At 33.5% G+C, this 13,165-nt stretch overlaps 1 protein-coding gene across 1 annotated transcript in view; it reads right to left on the bottom strand.

The window, feature by feature from the left end:
- Positions 1–13,165, bottom strand: part of LOC131144859 (mannosyl-oligosaccharide 1,2-alpha-mannosidase MNS3) — a 36,659-nt gene that overhangs the window by 8,340 nt on the left and 15,154 nt on the right. The window contains exons 2-3 of the mRNA XM_058093770.1: positions 10,284–11,242; positions 988–1,249 (exon numbers count right to left, since the gene is read on the bottom strand). Of these exons, the coding sequence (XP_057949753.1) occupies positions 988–1,249; positions 10,284–11,242 (1,221 nt within the window). The remainder of the gene's footprint in view (positions 1–987; positions 1,250–10,283; positions 11,243–13,165) is intronic.

The raw sequence follows: 13,165 nt of genomic DNA, 5'->3' as shown, positions 1-13,165 counted from the left end.
GAATTCCATTTCACAAAATCTATGTGAAATGTTTCAAATTTTTAACTTGGGATGAAATTTCCTTGAAATTCAAATTTGAGATTCAAAACCTAATTGTAATTTCTCTCCTTTTCTATCGAAAACAAAGATTATTAAAAGAAGCATATGAATTATAGCATTCAGACTTAATTATATGAAAAGCTCAATCCCTTTTCGTTCGTATTTGGGCTGCACCCCCTTGTTGCCCTTTATTGATTTTTTCTATTTTCTGATTTTATAAAAGAATTAAAAAGAAGAAGAAGAATAAGAAGATTATATCAACGATCTTTAAATTTCCACGAAATCCAAATTTCCATTGAAATTACTGCTTCCCATCACCCTCAAAATTGAAATGAGTTCCGTTTTACAAAATTTCAGTGAAATGTTTTGAGTTTTTAACCATAGGATGAAATTACCTTCAAATTCAAATTTGAGATTCAAAACCTAATTGTAATTTCTGTTCTTTTCTATCGAAAAAAAAGATTATTACAAGAAGCATATGAATTATAGAATTCAGACTTAATTATGAAAACTCAACTGAGATATTATCTACGAATTTTTTTTTGACCTGTTATGTCTAAATTATCTGTATTTTTGTAATAGATCATTGATTTTTGAATTTCATTTATATTAACAAATATGTTTACAATGAATACTATACGACAGTTGTTGCACCTCATACCCCACATATCTGCTCTGATGTGTTTTCTGTATAATAATTTAGCATTCAGTATTGTCTACTAATAGTTTCTGAAGTTCAGTAAAGAAATTCATGCTTTACTACTAATTTCCATCATTTTTTAAAATCAAATTTTAAATCAACATTTCCATAAAATTTTTGTACTTTTGAAGCCTCAGAATTTTAGTGGAAAGCAAATTTTAATATCTTGACTATATCAAACAACCAAAGGATATATGGTAATTTATTTAGACTGGTGAAGACAAGTCAAGTCAAGAAGTAGAACTTACCAAGTGATCCATTTTGGGACTAAAAGCACTTTTAGATCCATAAGGCAATTCCCCCACAAAAGACAATCCATTTGGGATAGTTTTCCGTACAAGAAGATGTCTAACACCCTTCATTGCTTCCTCATACATTTCATGTAAGTATGTTATATTATTATCTCGACTGGTTCTCTGCTGAAGCCATATTTTTATCAGGTATTCATAGTAGCTATCACCACGAGATCCCAATCTAATATTTTCTCCACTAAATTCACCAGAGTAAGGACTGCAGATACAAGAAGATCAAAACAAGATGAAAGTATTGGTTATATATCTACAGCTATAATAATCAAACAAACAGAGATAATAACGTCTATTTTTGTGCAAATAAAAAACACGAATAAATAAAAGAAATTCAAAATTTGACAATGGAGAAAGATTAACTCAAAATTGAAATTTGAGACTCAGAACCCTAAACTGAAATTTCTCTTTTAGTATATCTTTTATTTGTAGAAAATAAAGACCACTACAAGAAGGATATGAATTATTACTATCAAAAAAATTTCAAATTTATGCAAAATTGAACTTAAATATTAGCTACAACATTTTATTTGGCCTTTTTATATCAAAAAGTTGCATTTGCATCATAACTAATATTTTTCTAATTTAAGAATTTCATTCATATTAATTGACTGGTAATATGATTGTTGCTTTACAGACATTGCACCTTACACACCACAAACTAGTCACTAATGTTTCTTATTTGCAATTTTTTAAATTTTCAATATTGCATTATTATGTTTATTAAGTTTATGAAGATCCATAAAAAAAATTCCATGTTTTACTTCTAATTTGCATCACTTTTTAAATCAAAATTGAAATCGAGATTCAAATTGCATCAAAATTTCCATATTTCCTCAAATTTTAGTCAAAATTGAAATTTAAAGACCCCATGACCACACACACAACGAGATTGAGAGAAAGGAGTGTCAAATGAAGAGAAGAATCTTTAAATTATATAGATGGACATATACATTTCCAGAACAGGATACCTAGGAATTAAGTAATCACATCTTACATAAATCTAACTTATTTTATATGTGGTGATATAAATTAGACCCTGATTTCATAGAACACCTTTCAAATCTGTGCAAGTACACACATCTCTTAAGATGTAGCAACATAATGAATAAGAAAGGTAATAAATAGAGACAGATAAAACCTACTCATTTGTTCAAGATATACCTTGTTCAGTACCAAAATAGGTCATGCAGTATTTATTGCTAAATCCATGGTATAATATGTTGATTATGTCTTGAATCCTTACACCTAGTTGGGTCATACATACATACATACAGATTTTTCATTCTCTACATGAAGTTCAGGCAATTCTAATCTTCATTGTGCCCATGGTTGTTAAAATCACAATCTGAATTGTAGGATCCATACTTTACCAAAATAATCCTGATCCTAAATGAACTCATAAATGGGTAGGATTGAAGTAGGATTTGAGTGGGACCACAGTCAGATTGTTGTAGTAATAAAAGATCCTACATACATTCTACTGCCAAATTTTTACTAAATTAACTGTACTATAGGCTTGGTGTTAGTCCTATATAACTTATACAAGGAACGGACAACTTCCAAAAGTGATTTGATTTATCTAACACTAACAAAATTATGGGTCTGAAGTTTTGTTTCTGGATTGATGCTCATTTAGGTTGTTCAACTTCAAACATCAATGTTTAGGTTAAGAAGATATATGCATTTGATCATTTGATAATATTGATGATGGTGACAATGATTATAATGGCAGGCTTGATGAAGTCACCCATAAAGATCTAGGTGGTACTCGTGAACTAAATAGTGGCTTGGATGATTGTTTGGATTTCGTTATTAGTTTTCTTTTTCTCTCTTATGTGCCACCTTCTCCTCTAGAACATTTAGATGGAATGGAATGAATATTTTGAGGATGATGCTTCTAAAGGAGAAATGAAGGTAAAAGATGGAATTGTGCCCACTCCAGTTTAGGAATCTGTTAAGAAAGACATTCAAACTCACGAATTCGTTGAGTAGCTTGGGCCTCATGTTGTCTGATCATGGAGGAAATGAAGTTAGGCTTGATGGGGGTAAATCTAAGGCAAGAAGGGTTAGAGGGAATTAGCTAATTTGAAGTGTTCAGTGAACTATGATAGCAAGGGATCAAAGAGGGGCTTTCTTGGATAATTTCTTCTTTTTATTTTTATTCTTTATTTTTTATTTTTGTTCTTTGTTTCTGCTTTCCCTTTTTCTTTTTTAGGAATTAGTATCCTTGCTTTGATTGTACATTCTCCTTCTTAATATATCTTCTTGTACTATCAAAAAAATATTTGTTTTTTTATCTTTTTATACTTTAGATATTCATGTTGTACAGTTGTTTGTTACTAATTTGTGTTAAAATTTTAGTTTTTTTTCTTTTTCTATAGGAGTTTACTCCTTTTTCATTACAAGCCAGTTTGATTGGGATAGGAATGCAACAATTTGAATACTCAATTTTTATGTTACATGAGAGTTCTATCATATAAGTTATATCAGTTGTCATTTTCCTGGTCTTGAACACATACTAGACAATTTTTTAGGTTTATAGTATTCAAATTTATGAAAAAAATAACTCATGAATGCATTGTTTACTCCAGTGATCTTATGATACTCGATCCAATCTTAGAATCTGATCTTGCTAACCCTTCCGGCGATCCCATGTAAAATCTCAAATATAATAAATTTCGCTAGACCCTTGTTCAATTCTAATGAAAATTCTCTCCTCCTCAGCCCAACAGCACAGGCTAATAAACCAAACCACACAACTCTTCATGTTCGTACTGTGTTGTCTTCCTTTGTTTCATTTATCCGATTTATTGTTACATCTGTTCTAGGATTTGTTCCTAAAATAAACTAATTTAATTTATTGGGGGCTCCATTCAAAATTAATTTAATTTATTAAAGGCTACAATCAATGTCCTAAACAGTCCCATGGGTAATCTCACTTCTACAAAGAGAGAAACAGTATAAGCATCAACCACTCCACAATATGCACCTATACATGCTTTATCAGTGATCAGTGAATACTTCACTTTCGCATAAAATATAAGTAGATGCACAAACTAAAATCATATTTTCTCTTTCAAAATATATGATAAAAAACAAAGGCCCTAACCAATTTGATCACTGCAAAAGCCTGCATCAACAGAAGACAGCCTTTCTGCAGACTTATAATCAATAAGTGAAATCAGCAGCTAAAACTAAATGGAGAAATGGTTTTGTGCATTTGGAAATGTTTCAGCCTGTGTTGTTTCTGTTTCATGCTTTGATTTTTATTTTTTTCCTTTCTGTAAAAAGATAAAACATTGCCACAAAATTCTTTGCTAAAACTAAATGGAGAAATGGTTTTGTGCATTTGGAAATGTTTCAGCCTGTGTTGTTTCTGTTTCATGCTTTGATTTTTATTTTTTTCCTTTCTGTAAAAAGATAAAACATTGCCACAAAATTCTTTGGCGAAAAGATGTTCCACATTATGGGAACAAAAATGTAATGTCAAATTTGTTTCATGTGATCCAGCTTTTAAAAATGGACAAAAACAGAAGCAATGCAAACCAAAGCACTCCTAAATACATAAAATGGCTTTATGTAGATTGTATTATATTAATTTGGCCACTAACAACTGCTCTTGATCAAGCACATGTAGCTTTCCACCTCTAAATGAGGGTCAAATATGTGTTCTTGTCTGATGGATCTATTAAAGCACTCAAAACACATTATATGTGCTCCCCCACATAGACGGGTGACTTCATAATTAACCCATTAAAACCCAAGGAATATGGTCTTGTACATCCAGTTCCCATTTCTTATGAAACCTAACAATTACCATAGTTCCATGTAACAATGAATCCAACCAAAACAGCAATGTTAGGGAAGAAGCCTTATTTCCGAAAACTTTAACAACAGCCATTTTTAAAATTTAGAACAATAGATTCTTGTGCTATTTACCATTTTGTAACTCAAGTGAAATAAAAGAAAAGGGCTGTGTTTGTTGGATAGAGTGGTTTATTTGCGTCTTTGTGGGCCCTTTCTTTTGGTTTTCTCTGGGGGCTGTCTCTGCCTCACCTGAAGAGATTGGAGGGCAGATCTAGCCTAGTTTGTTCATATTGATCGCACATTTTATTTTGTCTTTTGGTCTTTTGAGTTCATCTTGTCCTCCGTTCATTGTAATTCCACTCTGTTTTTGTTAATAAAATATCTCTTTTCCAAGAAAAGAGAAGGGCAAGCACTTCTAAGCTTTAACCGGATTATGCATATGAGATAATAATAAATCAACATATTTAATGACGCATCAAAAATTAATCATCATCAATAATCAACATTTCAAACAGATACATAATTTTTTTTTTTTGGCAAAATACTCCAAAAACATATTTTAATCACTGTCTTGACTCTTGATAAGCAATACTTATCATGAGTTTCATGATAAATTGTACAAATCACTGTTGGTTTCTGCATAATTTAAGCAGTTTCAACATAGACAGAAATACATGCTTATCAATGCAACACTCTTGCAACTTTCTCCCCCTTCTTGTCTCTCTTACTTTCTTCAATTAAAGAAAGTTACTAGTCCCTGAAACCCTGAACCGTACTGCATTTTGGTTTTTATCCTCAACTTCTAATTTTTCCAATCAATTCATTCAGTTAGTTAAAACCATACTAGTTTTTATCCTACTAATAGCAGTATTTCTAGAACCAATAAATTTCATGATGTGACATTTTTTAACGACGTGGCCAAGTAGAGCTTTTATAATCAAGTCAAATCCCTACATAGCTTCTGAGTTGAGCATTCCTTCTGGCCATATTCCACCTCGAGTATTTGGGTCGGTCAGATTGGACCAGAACGCTATGGCAAGGTTAGCCAAAGCCCATTGTTTAAAAATATAAAAATCTAACACAGTTGGACTGCATAAAAGTGTTAATATCCTGAATTTCCTTTTATCTGGTTTTCTCTTGATTTGTTTGCAGAGTTTATCTTCTGAATCCCATTATCTGTAACAGGCTTGAAATTCGAATTTGTCCTGTAGTCCACCCTAACATAGTTAGGTACTTAGGTGGGACCCACTGAATCCCACTCATTTTTTGACCTAGTTAGACCAGCGGGCCACCCGTGCTCAGGCCTACAGTTGAGTTTTCAGAGAAAAATCTAGGATTTGCACAAATTATCGCCTTTGTCATTAATTTGCAACTACTCCATATTATAAATAAATTATAGCAGCCCACATTAATTAAGCATGTGATATAGGACAAGTATTAGAATTTATATATAGTGAGAGAATTGAGAGAACTAGAAGAAGAATAAGAATAAATATGAAGAGAAGTAGCAGCAGGAGGAGGAAGACAGAACAGCAGAGAAGAGAAGTAGAATTAGAAGAGAACAGAAAACAGATGAGAGAGGAAGAAGATATAGAAGGAAGTAGGAAGAGCAAGAATGCTGGACCCTGGGGGCAAGAGAGAGAGAGAGAACTAGAGGGAAACTGCAGTAGTCTGAATTCAAACAATAACTGTCCAATAACTTACATGTTGAGCGCTTATACCCATTACCCACTACTAACTAAAATATATATTTACATAAAAGCCCCAATAAAATAAGAAATTACAAAATAACTCCCAAAGTACTTAAATACACAAAATAAACCAAAATTGACTAAACTTCTAAAACAACAAGATTTTTCCCATACTAAAATATAAAAACCTAGATACAATACGAACATAAAAAAGTGTCCATCTTTGGTTCTCCATAAAAATGATTGTGGTACAAAATGTGACCTTGCATGCTCTATAATAGAGGGTAGCTCACACGAATTAGACTAGGTCATATAAACTGTAGTTGGCCACACCATCAAAAAAATGAGCCCCAGCATTAAATTTAATGACATTTTTAATATTTTAGAGGCAACATTAGTGATATGATCAAATTGGTATGAATTAACAAGTTCAATGGCTTGATTAGAAAAAATTAGAACATTAGGGTAAAAATCTAAAGGTAGAAGAAGCTCGGAATTTTACAGCTCTTAGACCTTTATGGAACTACCAAGATATAGAGATCATTTAATCAATTAAGTTCAAAGGTAAGGTACTCGATGCATATAATCAATTATATTTTACTAAGACCAGTTAAAACTACCGTTCATCATATTTTAAAAATTAATGAAATAATCCTATTGACACCCGTTTTTGTCCAAGGATCAAATAGGAAAATGCTTTTCAAAATAATAAGAAAAATGAATTTTGAAAATTTAAAAAGAAAGATGAATTTTTAATATCTAAAAAATGAAAAATGAATTTTGAAAATTTAAAAATGAGTTTTTTTTTTTTTTTTAATTTAAGATGAGGAAAACTGAATTTTCAAAATTTGGAAATGAATTTTGGAAGAAAGAAAGAAATAATAAATAATAACCAAGGCCCCATCATCGTCTTCCTTTCTGCTGCACATGCCACTTGCTGTTGCAGGCTTTTTCTCAGCGCCTGACACACTGCCAGCTCTGGCAGAGCCTCTGCCATGCCAATACCCAAAGAATATGGTATTCCTCCTTTTTCTCCCCATCTCCAAGACGTCCTAACCCATGAAAATGCCAGGCCAGTCAAGGTTTAACCTCACTGGGAATGGTGGACCTCTGTAGTTCATCCTTTTGTCCATTGGCCCATAGCCTTTCCCTTGGTTAATACCCATTTTCAAACTCAAAAGCTCGCCCTTACCCCCATTTTGAAGGGAGGACGGAGGAAAGAACCAACACACCCTCGAGGAGAATTCCCACTTCCGTCTCCAGCCATCTCTCCATTTTCCAACAAGTCAGGATAAAAATTCCCGCATTCTCCCTCCATCCTGCCTTCCCCAGATGACTTAAGCATGGAGATCTAGTAACCTTTACCTCTACTACCTACACAGAATACGGGAAGGCCGCACGAATCCATGACTGAGTGAAGACGTCGTAGGTCTCTTTATTTCCAGCCATTAACCTGCAAGTCCTCTCCTGCATTTTCTCAGGTATATCCCATATGTCCTTTCCTTTCTCTTCCTCTCTGATATGCCAAAAATGTGATTTGCTTGGCAGAATTTAAGGATGCACGAGTGGCTTCATGAAATCCTGAGCTGGTATATACGGGTGCTTGGGTGCATACGGGTGTTTGGTGTACAAATTCAAATGATTTAGACATGAAAAAAAATCTATACATGTGGTGCGGCCATGCATGCAAATGCATATACTGAATTTCATGCATCCGCAGAGTAGAATGTGAGTAGGCTAGCAGCAATATATGCAGGTGAGCAGGTGTAGCCTCAGTATAGGTGTGCATGGTATGCTTGCATGCTTGGTGTGAGGTGGCAGTAGGTAGTAAAAATTATGTGCATGAATTAAGTATTATATGGCCAAGTGTTGGAGTGAAAATGCTCTCCTAAGTCATAGTGGGAGTGTAAAGGCTAAATGTGCATGTTGGTGGGGTGTGTGCAAAGTGAAGATGCATGGAAAAATGCATGCAAAAGGCACACAAATGCATGCATGTGGATGGATGAAATCTGCAAAGAATTGAAACAATGTATCCATGAGTTTTTAAATAGCATTAATAATTTACATGGTTGTACAAGTTTAAGTGTGTTGTGAGTGGTCTAGGTTATTATATATTAGAGATTATTTACCAGCAATTAAGTGTGTGAGAAAGTTAAGCAGTATTAGTGTGCGTTAGTGTGTGTTGATGTGTGCATTGGTTATTATTATTATTATTATTATTAGAAAGTATGCATGTGTTTATATGAAAGCACGAGTGTTTGGACATAATTAATAAAATAATAATATACATTATGTGAATATGTGCATATGTATGTGTTGTTTGCATGCCTAAGCATATTATAGTACTAGGTGATTATCATTGTAAGTGTTTTGATTATCTCTTGAAAAAAATTGTTTTGATTATCTCTTGAAAATTGTTAGTGTTTTAATTTTGCTTTGCAAAACAAAAATGTTTATCATTACCTTTATTTTCAAAATCCCACAAAAGTGCTCAACATAGTTTCAAAAAGGTAAGAATTTTTGTGTGCTTGGCATGGCATTTTTTTTTTTTTTTTTTTTTTGCATGCGCATGTGGATGTGTGTGTATTACCCTAGTGATTGGAAAATGTCCATAAGAGATGGGGAAATGTCGTTCTCTTACATGCTTGAGAGGAGGGTGCCTTGACATCCTTTACACGATGCATTTTGTTTGTATCACTTTATTGAAAATAATGATTTAAATAATCCAATGACAGAACCCGAAAGGGGGGCAATGGCATCCTTTCGAGATTCTAGACCCTTCAATGGTGGGGATTTATCCAATATTTAAAGGATCGGTAAATAACAAATGTGAAATAATAATGAGTCTTGATTGATAATTAAATTTGGTAATCATAAGCGAATTAGGTACTGTCCATTAGGACGGGTGTACACAGGGTGCTAATATCTTCCCCTGACATAACCATACTCTTGAACCCTACTCTGGGTACGCAGACCAAGGCTACAGAATTTCCTTGGCCTAGGTCTAGTTTAGAGACCAAGAAATCTATAGTGTTTAGGTAATCTAACCACACCCAGAAAATAACATGTTAGTGGCAACTCTGTTGTATTTTTTTTAAGACCCCTTAATCTCAAACCAAATCACTCTCTCAGTTCACCATCCGAGTCGACCGGTCCCGGGACGTGTCGATAAATCCATTTTAATATTTGGCTTTTTTTAGTTTCCTACTTTCCTTAATTTCAAAGACAAACTAATTTGTCCATGGAGAAGTCAAAAATAAACTTACAGATAATTAAATTATACTAAGTAATTCACATATAGATTTCTTCATATAAATGAGACATGAATAAATTAATCATAGTCCTAGATTTTGTTAAATTTTGTAAACATGCACCATTATGGCTTCAAATTCAAGTCATAGAAGAGAACATGATAGAGGAACAACCAACTCATATTTTCTTTAAGGCTATCAAAGCACACATTGCTCTCTGATCTCTAATACATCACATCACTCGTCTAAGGCACTTTCACCATTGAAAGGTGGATCCAAAATCAAAATTATACAAGTAATATTTATGATCATGTAAAACAATTAATACGCCATTTCAAATAGCAATAAATGAGGTCAAGTGGTAAACACACCGTAAGACAAGAAAAATCACCTATAAAGTTAACAGCCCAGAACACTTCTAATGTAAATGAATAGATTGTAAATCATACTTATGCAGGTCCAATATTTTTAAATGCATGGTAAATACCTTATGTAGATAGGAACTAGTCCTTCCACCTTTGGCAGAGTCTTCATATGTTCCAAGACTTTCATGGCCTCTGTGCTGTACTTTGGATCACCGGAAACAGAACTAAGATAATTGAACTCAAGCTGTATGGTGGAAACTTCTGAAGTACTACTCAATCCATCAGGAGCTGCATGTGCTGAGCGATCATGCAGAACAACATCGCTAAATGGAATAGAAGTAGGACTGGAAGTAAAAGCATTTAGCAGACGATCAGCCAAGTTCCTGGCAGTTTCTAGATAAACAATTGGTTTAGGCCCTTTATGCATTGATTTCATTGCACTTGCTCCACTTAAATGATAAGCACTCAGAAGACCACCCAAAACACGTATAGTAGTTTCAAATAAATTAACTTGGCCTTTCTGATTAATCCTTTCTGAAAGGTGTGTTTCAATCCATGAACCTGCTTCAATAACGACTTCATCAACACCCATTATCATCGCTGTATCTAAAGCATCGACAATAGTAGCACCTAGACCTCCCAAGCCATCAATGCCCCTCTGGCTCAACGGCATGAGTTCATCATAACCCATTGCATAGTTTTTATAGCCAGACCATGCATGAATAAACGCCTCCTTGACCCTTCTTTGCCTAGCTATCCATCTCGATGCTGCCTCTAGCTTTTCAGGCTGAGGAACAGAACTGTTACTACCCTTTTCATCAGGCGATAATCGAGGAGGAAGCCTTGGAGGTTTTCTCCAAAAGTTTCGAAATCTGCTGCTGCTGCCATTCATGGTCAACTTTTCTTCATCCACAGTCCTAATACCTTTAGCTACCCCATTAGAAACAGAATGGACAGGACTTGTATGCATTAGCAAAAGATATGCCAAACCACCAATCATTAACAACACCAAAAACTTCCCCGTACTACATCTCATACATTCATGTTTCATACTACTTGTGAGCAAGATCCGATTAATGACCTAGAGAAAGAGACAAAATTAAAAGAATAAATCCCAAGAAAAATATGTAATCTCAAACTAATAGAGAGAGGCAATGAGTGCCATGTAAGAGTTCAGAATGGCAGAAGAGTTTCCTAAAGGACGTGAAGCAGACAAAAGAGCAATGAATGTTATATTTGGATTAGATATTTAAGGCTGACAAAAATATTAGAAAACCCAGTTCTTTGTGGCATTGCACCACCAAATTTAACAGGCCTAAGTTAGCCAGATCAGGAAAAATTCAAAAATGAAATTCAAATTACACAAGCTATTTATTGTTTGAGTAGAACAAGCAATTAAATTTCATGCCAATATTAATGACAAACAAGTCTTGCGCGAATACAACTGATATACCCTTACCTAACTCAAAAAAATACCAAAAATCAAATACACGGAATCAATTACATAACTAATATCAACATTTTAAAAGCACAAACAATGGCATTAATACAAAGATATGCATATGCTCAACACCATCAACATGAGAAAGGGTTTGGCTCAAAATCCAGTATTTGGAAAACTCTAAAGTCTAAACCAATACACACCAGTGACACCAAAAATGTGGATACAAACCACACTCTTTTTGCACAATCTACCATCATATCACGTCATCTAAATTTAAAAGTCATGAATACGTAAAATTATATCATTTCCTTTGTGCATTATTTCTTGTGTTATTTCTCTTCCCCATATTCACTATTTGGACATTATATGATATAACATTATCTGCATGGGGCTTTGAGTTCATATTACTAGCTTATTCTTAAGCTTGTCTCTTCTCTTCCACATATTCACTAATTCTAATACTAGGAACTTAGTTTATTTTCATTAGAGATACTGATAGTTTATTTTCATTAGACATACTGATCTATATTACATTATCTGCATGGGGGTTTGAACGCACATACTAGCTTAAGCCTTGCAGAGTTCATGGCACTCTAAAATTTCCAATCCTCAAACAAGAAGAATTTTACTGAGATGCATAAAGATAAAATAAATTCATTAGCCCCACAAAATTATATTATGTTGTTGGCATGGGGTTTGAAAGCACACAACAGTTTAAGCCTTGCAAAGGTTATAATTCTTCATAACTTTCAATCTTCAAACAACACGGATTTTCTCCGAGACATACAAGAATAAAACTAAATTGTGTTTGCTTAGTAGCCCTTAAAATTCAAATTGCATGCTAGGTTACCTAGTAAAGCCTTGTGAGAATGTAGCTGTTACATATTTCACATTTTCATATATTTTCTCTATGGTTGGGTTACTTAAAAAAGTTTAATCTTAAATTACCAAAAATTTCAAGAAATGCATTTGGGTTGAGGAAAAAGATAACCACAAACAACATGTTTTTTTTCTAAACGAAAATTAAAAAATATATATCATTATACTTGAAAAGGCACGAAAATGCCAACAAAGTAAAAAAAGGAGAGGAGACAAGCTTAAGAAACTACAAAATCCAAGAAATAATCTAAAGGTTGAATCAAATAATGAGCTCATAGTAAAATTATACCCTAACCTTACAGTAAATTGTATAACTTAGAAGTAAATTATAAAATTTCTATCCTAACCTTGAAATGGTATGGTCACAAATTCAACATATATCTCTTCAGTGAAACATGACTCCACACTAAATGAATAAACAATCTGACTGCACTCCCAGGTCTATATAGAAGACTTAAAACAACCATGAAATACCAACTTCCTACAATCCAAAATGAAAAATCAAAATACTAATCTAAAAATACATAAATGTGTTTTGGCCGCAAATTAGCACTTGGGATAAAACCTGAAGCTGCCTATTTATCTCCACCTTGAAAGGGAACAAAACTGATAGCCATTCATAATCTCATACAAAGAGAAGACCAAGTGACCAACCATCAAACATGCACAAACAACATCAAA

Source organism: Malania oleifera, chromosome 12 (genome assembly GCF_029873635.1).
Source record: "Malania oleifera isolate guangnan ecotype guangnan chromosome 12, ASM2987363v1, whole genome shotgun sequence".
Taxonomy (NCBI): domain Eukaryota; kingdom Viridiplantae; phylum Streptophyta; class Magnoliopsida; order Santalales; family Ximeniaceae; genus Malania; species Malania oleifera.
This window is presented reverse-complemented; position numbering and strand designations above follow the sequence as displayed.